Source organism: Salvelinus namaycush, unplaced genomic scaffold, assembly GCF_016432855.1.
Source record: "Salvelinus namaycush isolate Seneca unplaced genomic scaffold, SaNama_1.0 Scaffold154, whole genome shotgun sequence".
NCBI lineage: Eukaryota > Metazoa > Chordata > Actinopteri > Salmoniformes > Salmonidae > Salvelinus > Salvelinus namaycush.
In genome coordinates this window covers 37,132-56,084 of record NW_024058275.1, presented here as the reverse complement: position 1 = coordinate 56,084, position 18,953 = coordinate 37,132, and the positions used below count along the sequence as shown (strand labels likewise).

The window sequence follows — 18,953 nt, the reverse complement described above, 5'->3', positions numbered from 1 at the left end:
CCTCAGAGAGGCTGCTGCCTACATTCAGACCCAATCACTACCTCAGAGAGGCTGCTGCCTACATTCAGACCCAATCACTACCTCAGAGAGGCTGCTGCCTACATTCAGACCCAATCACTACCTCAGAGAGGCTGCTGCCTACATTCAGACCCAATCACTACCTCAGAGAGGCTGCTGCCTACATTCAGACCCAATCACTACCTCAGAGAGGCTGCTGCCTACATTCAGACCCAATCACTACCTCAGAGAGGCTGCTGCCTACATTCAGACCCAATCACTACCTCAGAGAGGCTGCTGTCTACATTCAGACCCAATCACTACCTCAGAGAGGCTGCTGCCTACATTCAGACCCAATCACTGGCCACTTTAATAAATGGATCACTAGTCACTTAAACAATGGCATTTTAAACAATGCCACTTTAATCATGTTTACATATCTTACAGTATATACATATGATATGAGTAATGTATTTTATACCATCTTTTGCATCTTGCCTATGCCTCTCGGCCATCGCTCATCCATATATTTATATGTACATATTCTCATTCACCCCTTTAGATTTGTGTGTATTAGGTAGTTGTTGGGGAATTGTTAGATTACTTGTTAGATATTACTGCACTGTCGAAACTAGAAGCACAAGCACTTCGCTACACTCTCATTAACATCTGCTAACCAGGTGTATGTGACCAACACAATTTGATTTTGATTTAAAGCTTTTTTATTTTTTTGATAAACTAGCCCAGAGCCATTCTTAGATAGCCTGTGGTTAAGAACGATGCAGTGTGAAAAGGCCTTTTAACATGCATTGCGGGCTATCTTGGCGTCTATAATATACGGTCTATAGCCAGAACATTCCCCTAAATATGCTAAGGTCATGTGGTGGTAGATAAAAGCCAATTTTTTTGTTGTTGTTGGCTCCAGACATTACTAGAGGAGTAGGGAAAAGTGATCGACTTTTCCGTGATCCACTAACATGTCTCCCACATCTCACGCAGGCACGCTGATTCTGACCCACATGGTATGACGTCCTGCTTGATGTGTACAGCAACGAAAAACAGTCTGTGAAGCAGTTTTATAGAGTTAGTATTCAACAACAGAAGAGACATGTCTCAGTTACAAACAAGGTTCTTTACGGATAACAAAAAGTAAGTATTTATTGCTGAATTGTAAAGATAGCCACTAGCTAGTTAGCTTGCTCGTTGGCCAGTAAGCTAACTAGCTAGCTAACTTGCTAGCGAGCATGAAGGAGAACTCTATGGGAGTGTTAGCCATGCTGTTGGTAACGGTAATCATATTGTATCCTTAGCTGGCGAGTTGCATAAAGGTGCTTTCATAATGTTGATTTATTGAAGTTAGTGTGGGTTAGTCTGACCAGGGAAGATTGTAAATATAAATCCTATGGGTTGTTATGTTTGCTAGCCTAGCTGGTAACTACAAGTTCGAAGTTAGCTAGCCAACTATCTATGTGTCTGTAAGCAGTGACTTAGTCATGTTAAATTATTGCTATAGCATAACCTACCAACGTTGTCCCTCAGATATTCAGTAGATGACGTCCCATTCTCCATCCCTGCTGCCTCAGAGGTGCAGGAACTCAGCAACGTCATCAACAAGCTGCTGGAAGCAAAGAATGGTGAGAATAGATTGTAGAATGGTGCTTTCCATTCGTTGGGGTTTAATGGCGGTTGGCATCCAATACAATGTTGCATTACAGCCACCGACTGTAGCTACCTGTCTCTGTTTCAACCGGACATTCTGAAGACCTCTATGACTACCTCCACAGTTACTACACTTGAGGCTTGTCCTCCAGACGTCTTCGCTCCACCCCTACCACATCTCAGCTGGACCTTTCTACACACTGATGCTACATGGCCAAACTTCTGGCACTAACTGGATAACTCCTAACAACACCCTATCAGGGAGAACCTCATGGCACAGCATCAGGGCCAGACTCTCCTCCCTCCAGCCACCACATAGCACAGCATCAGGGCCAGACTCTCCTCCCTCCAGCCACCTCATAGCACCGCATCAGGGCCAGACTCTCCACCCTCTAGCCACTATATAGCACAGCATCAGGGCCAGACTCTCCTCGCTCCAGCCACCACATAGCACAGCATCAGGGCCAGACTCTCCTCCCTCCAGCCACCTCATAGCACCGCATCAGGGCCAGACTCTCCACCCTCTAGCCACTATATAGCACAGCATCAGGGCCAGACTCTCCTCCCTCCAGCCACCACATAGCACAGCATCAGGGCCAGACTCTCCACCCTCTAGCCACTATATAGCACAGCATCAGGGCCAGACTCTCCTCGCTCCAGCCACCACATAGCACAGCATCAGGGCCAGACTCTCCTCCCTCTAGCCACCACATAGCACAGCATCAGGGCCAGACTCTCCTCCCTCCAGCCACCACATAGCACAGCATCAGGGCCAGACTCTACTCCCTCCAGCCACCACATAGCACAGCATCAGGGCCAGACTCTCCACCCTCCAGCCACCTCATAGCACAGCATCAGGGCCAGACTCTCCTCCCTCCAGCCACCACATAGCACAGCATCAGGGCCAGACTCTCCTCCCTCCAGCCACCTCATAGCACAACATCAGGGCCAGACTCTCCACCCTCTAGCCACTATATAGCACAGCATCAGGGCCAGACTCTCCTCCCTCCAGCCACCACATAGCACAGCATCAGAGCCAGACTCTCCTCCCTCTAGCCACTATATAGCAAAGCATCAGGGCCAGACTCTCCTCCCTCCAGCCACCTCATAGCACAGCATCAGGGCCAGACTCTCCTCCCTCCAGCCACCACATAGCACAGCATCAGGGCCAGACTCTCATCCCTCCAGCCACCACATAGCACAGCATCAGGGCCAGACTCTCCTCCCTCCATCCACCACATAGCACAGCATCAGGGCCAGACTCTCCTCCCTCCAGCCACCTCATAGCACAGCATCAGGGCCAGACTCTCCTCCCTCCAGCCACCACATAGCACAGCATCAGGGCCAGACTCTCCTCCCTCCAGCCACCTCATAGCACCGCATCAGGGCCAGACTCTCCACCCTCTAGCCACTATATAGCACAGCATCAGGGCCAGACTCTCCTCGCTCCAGCCACCACATAGCACAGCATCAGGGCCAGACTCTCCTCCCTCCAGCCACCTCATAGCACCGCATCAGGGCCAGACTCTCCACCCTCTAGCCACTATATAGCACAGCATCAGGGCCAGACTCTCCTCCCTCCAGCCACCACATAGCACAGCATCAGGGCCAGACTCTCCACCCTCTAGCCACTATATAGCACAGCATCAGGGCCAGACTCTCCTCGCTCCAGCCACCACATAGCACAGCATCAGGGCCAGACTCTCCTCCCTCTAGCCACCACATAGCACAGCATCAGGGCCAGACTCTCCTCCCTCCAGCCACCACATAGCACAGCATCAGGGCCAGACTCTACTCCCTCCAGCCACCACATAGCACAGCATCAGGGCCAGACTCTCCACCCTCCAGCCACCTCATAGCACAGCATCAGGGCCAGACTCTCCTCCCTCCAGCCACCACATAGCACAGCATCAGGGCCAGACTCTCCTCCCTCCAGCCACCTCATAGCACAACATCAGGGCCAGACTCTCCACCCTCTAGCCACTATATAGCACAGCATCAGGGCCAGACTCTCCTCCCTCCAGCCACCACATAGCACAGCATCAGAGCCAGACTCTCCTCCCTCTAGCCACTATATAGCAAAGCATCAGGGCCAGACTCTCCTCCCTCCAGCCACCTCATAGCACAGCATCAGGGCCAGACTCTCCTCCCTCCAGCCACCACATAGCACAGCATCAGGGCCAGACTCTCATCCCTCCAGCCACCACATAGCACAGCATCAGGGCCAGACTCTCCTCCCTCCATCCACCACATAGCACAGCATCAGGGCCAGACTCTCCTCCCTCCAGCCACCTCATAGCACAGCATCAGGGCCAGACTCTCCTCCCTCCAGCCACCTCATGGCACAGCATCAGGGCCAGACTCTCCTCCCTCCAGCCACCACATAGCACAGCATCAGGGCCAGACTCTCCTCCGTCCAACCACCTCATGGCACAGCATCAGGGCCAGACTCTCCACCCTCTAGCCACCTCATGGCACAGCATCAGGGCCAGACTCTCCTCCCTCCAGCCACCTCATAGCACAGCATCAGGGCCAGACTCTCCTCCGTCCAACCACCTCATGGCACAGCATCAGGGCCAGACTCTCCACCCTCTAGCCACCTCATGGCACATCATCAGGGCCAGACTCTCCTCCGTCCAACCACCTCATGGCACAGCATCAGGGCCAGACTCTCCTCCCTCCAGCCACCACATAGCACAGCATCAGGGCCAGACTCTCCTCCCTCCAGCCACCACATAGCACAACATCAGGGCCAGACTCTCCTCCCTCCAGCCACCACATAGCACAGCATCAGTGCCAGACTCTCCACCCTCCAGCCACTACATAGCACAGCATCAGGGCCAGACTCTCCTCCCTCCAGCCACTACATAGCACAACATCAGGGCCAGACTCTCCTCCCTCCAGCCACTACATAGCACAGCATCAGGGCCAGACTCTCCTCCCTCCAGCCACCACATAGCACAACATCAGGGCCAGACTCTCCTCCGTCCAACCACCACATAGCACAGCATCAGGGCCAGACTCTCCTCCCTCCAGCCACCACATAGCACAGCATCAGGGCCAGACTCTCCTCCCTCCAGCCACCACATAGCACAGCATCAGGGCCAGACTCTCCTCCCTCCAGCCACCACATAACACAGCATCAGGGCCAGACTCTCCTCCCTCCAGCCACCACATAGCACAGCATCAGGGCCAGACTCTCCACCCTCTAGCCACTATATAGCACAGCATCAGGGCCAGACTCTCCTCCCTCTAGCCACTATATAGCACAGCATCAGGGCCAGACTCTCCTCCCTCTAGCCACTATATAGCACAGCATCAGGGCCAGACTCTCCTCCCTCCAGCCACCTCATAGCGCAGCATCAGGGCCAGACTCTCCTCCCTCCAACCACCTCATGGCACAGCATCAGGGCCAGACTCTCCACCCTCTAGCCACTATATAGCACAGCATCAGAGCCAGACTCTCCTCCCTCTAGCCACTATATAGCACAGCATCAGGGCCAGACTCTCCTCCCTCCAGCAACCTCATAGCACAGCATCAGGGCCAGACTCTCCTCCGTCCAACCACCTCATGGCACAGCATCAGGGCCAGACTCTCCACCCTCTAGCCACCTCATGGCACATCATCAGGGCCAGACTCTCCTCCGTCCAACCACCTCATGGCACAGCATCAGGGCCAGACTCTCCTCCGTCCAACCACCTCATGGCACAGCATCAGGGCCAGACTCTCCACCCTCTAGCCACCTCATGGCACATCATCAGGGCCAGACTCTCCTCCCTCCAGCCACCACATAGCACAGCATCAGGGCCAGACTCTCCTCCCTCCAGCCACCACATAGCACAGCATCAGGGCCAGACTCTCCTCCTTCCAGCCACCACATAGCACAGCATCAGGGCCAGACTCTCCTCCGTCCAGCCACCTCATAGCACAGCATCAGTGCCAGACTCTCCTCCCTCCAGCCACTACATAGCACAGCATCAGGGCCAGACTCTCCTCCCTCCAGCCACCACATAGCACAACATCAGGGCCAGACTCTCCTCCCTCCAGCCACCACATAGCACAGCATCAGGGCCAGACTCTCCTCCCTCCAGCCACCACATAGCACAGCATCAGGGCCAGACTCTCCTCCCTCCAGCCACCACATAGCACAGCATCAGGGCCAGACTCTCCTCCCTCCAGCCACCACATAGCACAGCATCAGGGCCAGACTCTCCTCCGTCCAGCCACCTCATAGCACAGCATCAGTGCCAGACTCTCCACCCTCCAGCCACTACATAGCACAGCATCAGGGCCAGACTCTCCTCCCTCCAGCCACCACATAGCACAACATCAGGGCCAGACTCTCCTCCCTCCAGCCACTACATAGCACAGCATCAGGGCCAGACTCTCCTCCCTCCAGCCACCACATAGCACAGCATCAGGGCCAGACTCTCCACCCTCCAGCCACCTCATAGCACAGCATCAGGGCCAGACTCTCCACCCTCCAGCCACCTCATAGCACAGCATCAGGGCCAGACTCTCCACCCTCTAGCCACTATATAGCACAGCATCAGGGCCAGACTCTTCTCCCTCCAGCCACCACATAGCACAGCATCAGGGCCAGACTCTCCTCCCTCCAGCCACCTCATAGCACAGCATCAGGGCCAGACTCTCCTCCCTCCAGCCACCTCATGGCACAGCATCAGGGCCAGACTCTCCTCCCTCCAGCCACCACATAGCACAGCATCAGGGCCAGACTCTCCTCCGTCCAACCACCTCATGGCACAGCATCAGGGCCAGACTCTCCTCCCTCCAGCCACCTCATAGCACAGCATCAGGGCCAGACTCTCCTCCGTCCAACCACCTCATGGCACAGCATCAGGGCCAGACTCTCCACCCTCTAGCCACCTCATGGCACAGCATCAGGGCCAGACTCTCCTCCCTCCAGCCACCTCATAGCACAGCATCAGGGCCAGACTCTCCTCCGTCCAACCACCTCATGGCACAGCATCAGGGCCAGACTCTCCTCCCTCCAGCCACCACATAGCACAACATCAGGGCCAGACTCTCCTCCCTCCAGCCACTACATAGCACAGCATCAGGGCCAGACTCTCCTCCCTCCAGCCACCACATAGCACAACATCAGGGCCAGACTCTCCTCCCTCCAGCCACCACATAGCACAGCATCAGTGCCAGACTCTCCACCCTCCAGCCACTACATAGCACAGCATCAGGGCCAGACTCTCCTCCCTCCAGCCACTACATAGCACAACATCAGGGCCAGACTCTCCTCCGTCCAGCCACCTCATAGCACAGCATCAGTGCCAGACTCTCCACCCTCCAGCCACTACATAGCACAGCATCAGGGCCAGACTCTCCTCCCTCCAGCCACCACATAGCACAACATCAGGGCCAGACTCTCCTCCGTCCAACCACCTCATGGCACAGCATCAGGGCCAGACTCTCCTCCCTCCAGCCACCACGTAGCACAACATCAGGGCCAGACTCTCCTCCGTCCAACCACCACATAGCACAGCATCAGGGCCAGACTCTCCACCCTCCAGCCACCACATAGCACAGCATCAGGGCCAAACTCTCCTCCCTCCAGCCACCACATAGCACAGCATCAGGGCCAGACTCTCCTCCCTCCAGCCACCACATAGCACAGCATCAGTGCCAGACTCTCCACCCTCCAGCCACTACATAGCACAGCATCAGGGCCAGACTCTCCTCCCTCCAGCCACCACATAGCACAACATCAGGGCCAGACTCTCCTCCCTCCAGCCACCACATAGCACAGCATCAGGGCCAGACTCTCCTCCGTCCAACCACCTCACGGCACAGCATCAGGGCCAGACTCTCCTCCCTCCAGCCACCTCATAGCACAGCATCAGGGCCAGACTCTCCTCCGTCCAACCACCTCATGGCACAGCATCAGGGCCAGACTCTCCACCCTCTAGCCACCTCATAGCACAGCATCAGGGCCAGACTCTCCTCCCTCCAGCCACCTCATAGCACAGCATCAGGGCCAGACTCTCCTCCGTCCAACCACCTCATGGCACAGCATCAGGGCCAGACTCTCCACCCTCTAGCCACCACATAGCACAGCATCAGTGCCAGACTCTCCTCCCTCCAGCCACCACATAGCACAGCATCAGAGCCAGACTCTCCTCCCTCCAGCCACCACATAGCACAGCATCAGGGCCAGACTCTCCTCCCTCCAGCCACCACATAGCACAACATCAGGGCCAGACTCTCCTCCCTCCAGCCACCACATAGCACAACATCAGGGCCAGACTCTCCTCCGTCCAACCACCTCATGGCACAGCATCAGGGCCAGACTCTCCTCCCTCCAGCCACCACGTAGCACAACATCAGGGCCAGACTCTCCACCCTCCAGCCACTACATAGCACAGCATCAGGGCCAGACTCTCCTCCCTCCAGCCACCACATAGCACAACATCAGGGCCAGACTCTCCTCCCTCCAGCCACCACATAGCACAGCATCAGGGCCAGACTCTCCTCCCTCCAGCCACTATATAGCACAGCATCAGGGCCAGACTCTCCTCCGTCCAACCACCTCACGGCACAGCATCAGGGCCAGACTCTCCTCCCTCCAGCCACCTCATAGCACAGCATCAGGGCCAGACTCTCCTCCGTCCAACCACCTCATGGCACAGCATCAGGGCCAGACTCTCCACCCTCTAGCCACCTCATGGCACAGCATCAGGGCCAGACTCTCCTCCCTCCAGCCACCTCATAGCACAGCATCAGGGCCAGACTCTCCTCCGTCCAACCACCTCATGGCACAGCATCAGGGCCAGACTCTCCACCCTCTAGCCACCTCATGGCACATCATCAGGGCCAGACTCTCCTCCGTCCAACCACCTCATGGCACAGCATCAGGGCCAGACTCTCCACCCTCCAGCCACTACATAGCACAGCATCAGGGCCAGACTCTCCTCCCTCCAGCCACCTCATAGCACAATATCAGGGCCAGACTCTCCTCCCTCCAGCCACCACATAGCACAGCATCAGGGCCAGACTCTCCTCCCTCCAGCCACCACATAGCACAGCATCAGGGCCAGACTCTCCTCCCTCCAGCCACCACATAGCACAGCATCAGGGCCAGACTCTCCTCCGTCCAGCCACCACATAGCACAGCATCAGGGCCAGACTCTCCTCCCTCCAACCACTATATAGCACAGCATCAGTGCCAGACTCTCCTCCCTCCAGCCACCACATAGCACAGCATCAGTGCCAGACTCTCCTCCCTCCAGCCACCACATAGCACAGCATCAGAGCCAGACTCTCCTCCCTCCAGCCACCACATAGCACAGCATCAGGGCCAGACTCTCCTCCCTCCAGCCACCACATAGCACAACATCAGGGCCAGACTCTCCTCCCTCCAGCCACCACATAGCACAACATCAGGGCCAGACTCTCCTCCGTCCAACCACCTCATGGCACAGCATCAGGGCCAGACTCTCCTCCCTCCAGCCACCACGTAGCACAACATCAGGGCCAGACTCTCCACCCTCCAGCCACTACATAGCACAACATCAGGGCCAGACTCTCCTCCCTCCAGCCACCACATAGCACAACATCAGGGCCAGACTCTCCTCCCTCCAGCCACCACATAGCACAACATCAGGGCCAGACTCTCCTCCCTCCAGCCACCACATAGCACAGCATCAGGGCCAGACTCTCCTCCGTCTAGCCACCTCATAGCACAGCATCAGTGCCAGACTCTCCACCCTCCAGCCACTACATAGCACAGCATCAGGGCCAGACTCTCCTCCCTCCAGCCACTATATAGCACAACATCAGGGCCAGACTCTCCTCCCTCCAGCCACCACATAGCACAGCATCAGGGCCAGACTCTCCTCCCTCCAGCCACTACATAGCACAGCATCAGGGCCAGACTCTCCTCCCTCCAGCCACCACATAGCACAGCATCAGGGCCAGACTCTCCTCCCTCCAGCCACCTCATAGCACAGCATCAGGGCCAGACTCTCCTCCCTCCAGCCACCACATAGCACAGCATCAGGGCCAGACTCTCCACCCTCCAGCCACCACATAGCACAGCATCAGGGCCAGACTCTCCTCCCTCCAGCCACCTCATAGCACAGCATCAGGGCCAGACTCTCCTCCCTCCAGCCACTACATAGCACAGCATCAGGGCCAGACTCTCCTCCCTCCAGCCACTACATAGCACAGCATCAGGGCCAGACTCTCCTCCGTCCAGCCACCTCATAGCACAGCATCAGGGCCAGACTCTCCTCCCTCCAGCCACCTCATAGCACAGCATCAGGGCCAGACTCTCCTCCCTCCAACCACCTCATAGGCACAGCATCAGGGCCAGACTCTCCATCCGTCCTAGCCACCTCATGGCACAGCATCAGGGCCAGACTCTCCTCCCTCCAGCCACCATCATAGCACAGAATCAGGGCCAGACTCTCCTCCGTCCAACCACCTCAGGCACAGCATCAGGGCCAGACTCTCCTCCTCCAGCCCCTCATAGCACAGCATAGGGCCAGACTCTCCTCCGTCCAACCACCTCATGCACAGCATCAGGGCCAGAATCTCCACCCTCTAGCCACCTCATAGCACAGCATCAGGGCCAGACTCTCCTCCCTCCAGCCACCTCATAGCACAGCATCAGGGCCAGACTCTCCTCCGTCCAACCACCTCATGGCACAGCATCAGGGCAGAATCTCCACCCTCTAGCCACTCATGGCCACATCATCAGGGCCAGACTCTCCTCCGTCCAACCACCTCATGGCACAGCATCAGGCCAGACTCTCACCTCTAGCCACCTCATGGCACAGCATCAGGGCCAGACTCTCCTCCCTCAGCCACCTCATAGCACAGCATCAGGGCCGACTCTCCACCCTCCAGCCACTACATAGCACAGCATCAGGGCCAGACTCTCCTCCCTCCAGCCACTACATAGCACAACATCAGGGCCAGACTCTCCTCCGTCCAGCCACCTCATAGCACAGCATCAGTGCCAGACTCTCCACCTCCAGCCACTACATAGCACAGATCAGGGCCAGACTCTCTCCCTCTAGCCACCACATAGCACAACATCAGGGCCAGACTCTCCTCCGTCCAACCACCTCATGGCACAGCATCAGGGCCAGACTCTCCTCCCTCCAGCCACCACGTAGCACAACATCAGGCCAGACTCTCCTCCGTCCAACCACACATAGCACAGCATCAGGGCCAGACTCTCCACCTCCAGCCACCACATAGCACAGCATCAGGGCCAAACTCTCCTCCCTCCAGCCACCACATAGCACAGCATCAGGGCCGACTCTCCTCCCTCCAGCCACCACATAGCACAGCATCAGGGCCAGACTCTCCACCCTCCAGCCACTACATAGCACAGCATCAGGGCCAGACTCTCCTCCCTCCAGCCACCACATAGCACAACATCAGGGCCAGACTCTCCTCCCTCCAGCCACCACATAGCACAGCATCAGGGCCAGACTCCTCCTCCGTCCAACCACCTCACGGCACAGCATCAGGGCCAGACTCTCCTCCCTCCAGCCAATCATAGACAGCATCAGGGCCAGACTCTCCTCGTCCAACCACCTCATGGCACAGCATCAGGGCCAGACTCTCCACCCTCTAGCCACCTCATAGCACAGCATCAGGGCCAGACTCTCCTCCCTCAGCCACCTCATAGCACAGCATCAGGGCCAGACTCTCCTCCGTCCAACCACCTCATGGCACAGCATCAGGGCCAGACTCTCCACCCTCTAGCCACTCATGGCACATCATCAGGGCCAGACTCCCTCCGTCCAACCACCTCATGGCACAGCATCAGGGCCAGACTCTCCTTCCTCAGCCACCACATAGCACAACATCAGGGCCAGACTCCTCCGTCCAACCACCACATAGCACAGCACTCAGTGCCAGACTCTCCACCCCCCTGCCACTACATAGCACAGCATCAGGGCCAGACTCTCCTCCTCCAGCCACCAATAGCACAGCATCAGGGCCAGACTCTCCTCCCTCCACACTATATAGCACAGCATCAGTGCCAGACTCTCCTCCCTCCAGCCACCACATAGCACAGCATCAGGGCCAGACTCTCCTCCCTCCAGCCACCTCATAGCACAGCATCAGGGCCAGACTCTCCTCCCTCCAGCCACCTCATAGCACAGCATCAGGGCCAGACTCTCCTCCCTCCAGCCACCTCATAGCACAGCATCAGGGCCAGACTCTCCTCCCTCCAGCCACCATAGCACAGCATCAGGGCCAGACTCTCCACCCTCCAGACACCACATAGCACAGCATCAGGGCCAGACTCTCCTCCCTCCAGCCACCTCATGGCACAGCATCAGGGCCAGTTCCTCCCCAACCACCACATAGCACAGCATCAGGGCAGACTCTCCTCCCTCCAGCCACTACATAGCACAGCATCAGGGCCAGACTCTCCTCCCTCCAGCCACCACATAGCACAGCATCAGAGCCAGACTCTCCACCCTCTAGCCACCACATAGCACAGCATCAGGGCCAGACTCTCCACTCTCCAGCCACTATATAGCATAGCATCAGGGCCAGACTCTCCTCCCTCCAGCCACCACATAGCACAGCATCAGAGCCAGACTCTCCTCCTCTAGCCACTATATAGACAAGCATCAGGGCCAGACTCTCCTCCCTCCAGCCACCTCATAGCACAGCATCAGGCCAGACTCTCCTCCCTCCAGCCACCACATAGCACAGCATCAGGGCCAGACTCTCCTCCTCCAGCACCACATAGCACAGCATCAGGGCCAGACTCTCTCCCTCCAGCCACTATATAGCACAGCATCAGGGCCAGACTCTCCTCCATCCAGCCACCACATAGCACAGCATCAGGGCCAGACTCTCCTCCTCCAGCCACCACATAGCACAGCATCAGGCCAGACTCTCCTCCCTCCAGCCACTATATAGCACAGCATCAGAGCCAGACTCTCTCCTCCAGCCACCACATAGCACAGCATCAGGGCCAGACTCTCCTCCCTCCAGCCACCACATAGCACAGCATCAGGGCCAGACTCTCCTCCCTCCAGCCACCACATAGCACAGCATCAGAGCCAGACTCTCCTCCCTCCAGCCACTATATAGCACAGCATCAGTGCCAGACTCTCCACCCTCCAGCCACCTCATAGCACAGCATCAGGGCCAGACTCTCCTCCCTCCAGCCACCACATAGCACAGCATCAGGGCCAGACTCTCCTCCCTCCAGCCACCCAATAGCACAGCATCAGGGCCAGACTCTCCTCCCTCCCAGCCACTACATAGCACATACATCAGGCCAGGACTCCTCCCTCTAGCCACTATATAGCACAGCATCAGGGCCAGACTCTCCTCCCTCCAGCCACCTCACGGCACAGCATCAGGGCCAGACTCTCCTCCCTCCAGCCACCTCATAGCACAGCATCAGGGCCAGACTCTCCTCCCTCCAGCCACCTCATAGCACAGCATCAGGGCCAGACTCTCCTCCCTCCAGCCACTTCATATATCAGAGGAGGTTGGTGCCACCTTAATTGGGGTGGACGGACTCGTGCTAATGGCTGGAGTGGAATGGTATCAAACACTTGGTTTCCATGTGATGCCGTTCCATTTGCTCCGTTCCGGACATTATTATGAGCCGTCTTCCCCTCAGCAGTTTACACTCAGGAGACATCTGAGCCCCCCAGGTCTATAGGAAGACGTGTGTTTACACTCAGGAGACATTTGAGCCCCCCAGGTCTATAGGAAGACGTGTGTTTACACTCAGGAGACATCTGAGCCCCCCAGGTCTATAGGAAGACGTGTGTTTACACTCAGGAGACATCTGAGCCCCCCAGGTCTATAGGAAGACGTGTGTTTACACTCAGGAGACATCTGAGCCCCCCAGGTCTATAGGAAGACGTGTGTTTACACTCAGGAGACATCTGAGCCCCCCAGGTCTATAGGAAGACGTGTGTTTACACTCAGGAGACATCTGAGCCCCCCAGGTCTATAGGAAGACGTGTGTTTACACTCAGGAGACATCTGAGGCTCCCCAGGTCTATAGGAAGACGTGTGTTTACACTCAGGAGACATCTGAGGCTCCCCAGGTCTATAGGAAGACGTGTGTTTACACTCAGGAGACATCTGAGGCTCCCCAGGTCTATAGGAAGACGTGTGTTTACACTCAGGAGACATCTGAGGCTCCCCAGGTCTATAGGAAGACGTGTGTTTACACTCAGGAGACATCTGAGCCCCCCAGGTCTATAGGAAGACGTGTTTACACTCAGGAGACATCTGAGCCCCCAGGTCTATAGGAAGACGTGTGTTTACACTCAGGAGACATCTGAGCCCCCCAGGTCTATAGGAAGACGTGTGTTTACACTCAGGAGACATCTGAGGCTCCCCAGGTCTATAGGAAGACGTGTGTTTACACTCAGGAGACATCTGAGCCCCTCAGGTCTATAGGAAGACGTGTGTCTACACTCAGGAGACCAATATTCCATGTCCACCCGCTGCCGATGTCCACTCCATGTCTTATATGGCCTTTTGTCACATTACACATATTGTTGAACTATTATTCTCCAATTGAATTATTTCAGGACTGGTGCTGTCTTGGTTTGACCTAGATCACTGATGAATGTATTAGCATCATATTGGGTGTCTCATCTTTGTGTGTGCTTTGTTGTTGTAGGGTCTCACAGCCAGATTGAGTTTGACTTCCTGGTGCGAGGTCAGTTCCTGCGGACATCGTTGTCAAATCACATGGAGGCTGAAAGCATCTCAACGGTGAGTAGGACCTCTGGACAGTAAGGTTTACTCGTAGCACCCTCTGGACGGTAGTAACCACCTCTGGACGGTAGTAGCCCCCTCTGGACGGTAGTAACCCCCTCTGGACGGTAGTAGCCCCCTCTGGACGGTAGTAGCCCCCTCTGGACGGTAGTAGGACCCTCTGGACGGTAGTAGGACCCTCTGGACGGTAGTAGGACCCTCTGGACGGTAGTAGGACCTCTGGACAGTAGGGTTTACGCGTAGCCCCCTCTGGACAGTAGTAGGACCCTCTGGACGGTAGGAGGACCTCTGGACGGTAGGGTTTACGAGTAGCCCCCTCTGGACAGTAGGAGGACCTCTGGACGGTAGGGTTTACGAGTAGCCCCCTCTGGACAGTAGGAGGACCTCTGGACAGTAGGGTTTACGAGTAGCCCCCTCTGGACAGTAGGAGGACCTCTGGACAGTAGGGTTTACGAGTAGCCCCCTCTGGACAGTAGTAGGACCTCTGGACAGTAGGGTTTACGAGTAGCCCCCTCTGGACAGTAGGAGGACCTCTGGACGGTAGTAGCCCCCTCTGGACGGTAGTAGGACGTCTGGACAGTAGGGTTTACGAGTAGCCCCCTCTGGACAGTAGTAGGACCTCTGGACAGTAGGGTTTACTAGTAGCCCCCTCTGGACAGTAGGAGGACCTCTGGACGGTAGGGTTTACGAGTAGCCCCCTCTGGACAGTAGGGTTTACTAGTAGCCCCCTCTGGACAGTAGGAGGACCTCTGGACGGTAGGGTTTACGAGTAGCCCCCTCTGGACAGTAGGGTTTACTAGTAGCCCCCTCTGGACATTAGGAGGACCTCTGGACGGTAGGGTTTACGAGTAGCCCCCTCTGGACAGTAGGGTTTACGAGTAGCCCCCTCTGGACGGTAGGGTTTACGAGTAGCCCCCTCTGGACAGTAGTAGGACCTCTGGACAGTAGTAGGACCTCTGGACGGTAGTAGGACCTCTGGACAGTAGTAGGACCTCTGGACAGTAGTAGGACCTCTGGACGGTAGTAACCTCCTCTGGACGGTAGTAGCCCCCTCTGGACGGTAGTAGCCCCCTCTGGACGGTAGTAGCCCCCTCTGGACGGTAGTAGCCCCCTCTGGACGGTAGTAGCCCCCTCTGGACGGTAGTAACCCCCTCTGGACGGTAGTAGCCCCCTCTGGACGGTAGTAGCCCCCTCTGGACGGTAGTAGCCCCCTCTGGACGGTAGTAACCCCCTCTGGACGGTAGTAGCCCCCTCTGGACGGTAGTAGCCCCCTCTGGACGGTAGTAGCCCCCTCTGGACGGTAGTAGCCCCCTCTGGACGGTAGTAGCCCCCTCTGGACGGTAGTAGCCCCCTCTGGACGGTAGTAACCCCCTCTGGACGGTAGTAGGACCCTCTGGACGGTAGTAGGACCTCTGGACGGTAGTAGCCCCCTCTGGACGGTAGTAGCCCCCTCTGGACGGTAGTAGGACCCTCTGGACGGTAGTAGCCCCCTCTGGACGGTAGTAGCCCCCTCTGGACGGTAGTAGCCCCCTCTGGACGGTAGTAGCCCCCTCTGGACGGTAGTAGCCCCCTCTGGACGGTAGTAGCCCCCTCTGGACGGTAGTAGCCCCCTCTGGACGGTAGTAGGACCCTCTGGACGGTAGTAGGACCCTCTGGACGGTAGTAGGACCCTCTGGACGGTAGTAGGACCCTCTGGACGGTAGTAGCCCCCTCTGGACGGTAGTAGCCCCCTCTGGACGGTAGTAGCCCCCTCTGGACGGTAGTAGCCCCCTCTGGACGGTAGTAGCCCCCTCTGGACGGTAGTAGCCCCCTCTGGACGGTAGTAACCCCCTCTGGACGGTAGTAGCCCCCTCTGGACGGTAGTAGCCCCCTCTGGACGGTAGTAGCCCCCTCTGGACGGTAGTAGGACCTCTGGACGGTAGTAGCCCCCTCTGGACGGTAGTAGCCCCCTCTGGACGGTAGTAGCCCCCTCTGGACGGTAGTAGCCCCCTCTTGACAGTAGTAGGACCTCTGGACGGTAGTAGCCCCCTCTGGACGGTAGTAGGACCTCTGGACGGTAGTAACCCCCTCTGGACGGTAGTAGCCCCCTCTGGACGGTAGTAGCCCCCTCTGGACGGTAGTAGCCCCCTCTGGACGGTAGTAACCCCCTCTGGACGGTAGTAGGACCTCTGGACGGTAGTAACCCCCTCTGGACGGTAGTAGCCCCCTCTGGACGGTAGTAGCACCCTCTGGACGGTAGTAGCCCCCTCTGGACGGTAGTAACCCCCTCTGGACGGTAGTAGCCCCCTCTGGACGGTAGTAACCCCCTCTGGACGGTAGTAACCCCCTCTGGACGGTAGTAGCCCCCTCTGGACGGTAGTAGCCCCCTCTGGACGGTAGTAGCCCCCTCTGGACGGTAGTAGCCCCCTCTGGACGGTAGTAGGACCTCTGGACGGTAGTAGCCCCCTCTGGACGGTAGTAGGACCTCTGGACAGTAGTAGGACCTCTGGACAGTAGTAGGACCTCTGGACAGTAGGGTTTACGCGTAGCCCCCTCTGGACAGTAGTAGGACCTCTGGACAGTAGTAGGACCTCTGGACAGTAGGGTTTACGCGTAGCCCCCTCTGGACAGTAGGAGGACCACTGGACGGTAGTAGGACCTCTGGACGGTAGTAGGACCTCTGGACGGTAGTAGGACCTCTGGACGGTAGGGTTTACGAGTAGCCCCCTCTGGACAGTAGTAGGACCTCTGGACAGTAGAGTTTACGGGTAGCCCCCTCTGGACGGTAGGAGGACCTCTGGACAGTAGAGTTTACGAGTAGCCCCCTCTGGACGGTAGGAGGACCTCTGGACAGTAGAGTTTACGGGTAGCCCCCTCTGGACGGTAGGAGGACCTCTGGACAGTAGGGTTTACGAGTAGCCCCCTCTGGACGGTAGTAGCCCCCTCTGGACGGTAGTAGCCCCCTCTAGAGGAGGACCTCTGGACAGTAGAGTTTACGAGTAGCCCCCTCTAGAGGAGGACCTCTGGACAGTAGTAGGACCTCTGGACAGTAGGGTTTACGAGTAGCCCCCTCTGGACAGTAGTAGGACCTCTGGACAGTAGAGTTTACGGGTAGCCCCCTCTGGACGGTAGGAGGACCTCTGGACAGTAGTAGCCCCCTCTGGACAGTAGGAGGACCTCTGGACGGTAGAGTTTACGGGTAGCCCCCTCTGGACAGTAGTAGCCCCCTCTGGACAGTAGTAGCCCCCTCTGGACAGTAGGAGGACCTCTGGACGGTAGTAGGACTTCTGGACGGTAGTAGGACCTCTGGACGGTAGTAGGACCTCTGGACGGTAGTAGGACCTCTGGACGGTAGGGTTTACGAGTAGCCCCCTCTGGACAGTAGTAGGACCTCTGGACAGTAGGGTTTACGCGTAGCCCCCTCTGGACAGTAGGAGGACCTCTGGACAGTAGTAGGACCTCTGGACAGTAGAGTTTACGGGTAGCCCCCTCTGGACGGTAGGAGGACCTCTGGACAGTAGAGTTTACGAGTAGCCCCCTCTGGACGGTAGGAGGACCTCTGGACAGTAGAGTTTACGGGTAGCCCCCTCTGGACGGTAGGAGGACCTCTGGACAGTAGGGTTTACGAGTAGCCCCCTCTGGACGGTAGTAGCCCCCTCTGGACGGTAGTAGCCCCCTCTAGAGGAGGACCTCTGGACAGTAGAGTTTACAAGTAGCCCCCTCTAGAGGAGGACCTCTGGACAGTAGTAGGACCTCTGGACAGTAGTAGGACCTCTGGACAGTAGGGTTTACGCGTAGCCCCCTCTAGAGGAGGACCTCTGGACAGTAGTAGGACCTCTGGACAGTAGGGTTTACGAGTAGCCCCCTCTGGACAGTAGTAGGACCTCTTGACAGTAGAGTTTACGGGTAGCCCCCTCTGGACGGTAGGAGGACCTCTGGACAGTAGTAGCCCCCTCTGGACAGTAGGAGGACCTCTGGACGGTAGAGTTTACGGGTAGCCCCCTCTGGACAGTAGTAGCCCCCTCTGGACAGTAGTAGCCCCCTCTGGACAGTAGGAGGACCTCTGGACAGTAGTAGCCCCCTCTGGACGGTAGTAGCCCCCTCTGGACAGTAGTAGCCCCCTCTGGACAGTAGTAGCCCCCTCTGGACAGTAGGAGGACCTCTGGACGGTAGAGTTTACGGGTAGCCCCCTCTGGACGGTAGTAGCCCCCTCTGGACGGTAGTAGCCCCCTCTGGACGGTAGGAGGACCTCTGGACGGTAGTAACCCCCTCTGGACGGTAGTAGCCCCCTCTGGACAGTAGTAGCCCCCTCTGGACAGTAGTAGCCCCCTCTGGACAGTAGTAGCCCCCTCTGGACAGTAGTAGCCCCCTCTGGACAGTAGGAGGACCTCTGGACGGTAGGGTTTACGGGTAGCCCCCTCTGGACGGTAGGAGGACCTCTGGACAGTAGTAGCCCCCTCTGGACAGTAGTAGCCCCCTCTGGACAGTAGGAGGACCTCTGGACAGTAGAGTTTACGGGTAGCCCCCTCTGGACGGTAGGAGGACCTCTGGACAGTAG

At 57.3% G+C, this 18,953-nt stretch overlaps 1 protein-coding gene across 1 annotated transcript in view; it reads left to right on the top strand.

Annotated features, from left to right (window-relative positions):
* The first annotated feature begins 994 nt into the window (after positions 1-994).
* The window catches only part of LOC120036995 (ribosome biogenesis protein wdr12), a 37,313-nt gene continuing 19,354 nt past the window's right edge, over positions 995-18,953 (top strand). Inside the window, exons 1-3 of the mRNA XM_038983234.1 lie at positions 995-1,146; positions 1,537-1,631; positions 14,319-14,413. Of these exons, the coding sequence (XP_038839162.1) occupies positions 1,106-1,146; positions 1,537-1,631; positions 14,319-14,413 (231 nt within the window). The 5' untranslated portion in view covers positions 995-1,105. The remainder of the gene's footprint in view (positions 1,147-1,536; positions 1,632-14,318; positions 14,414-18,953) is intronic.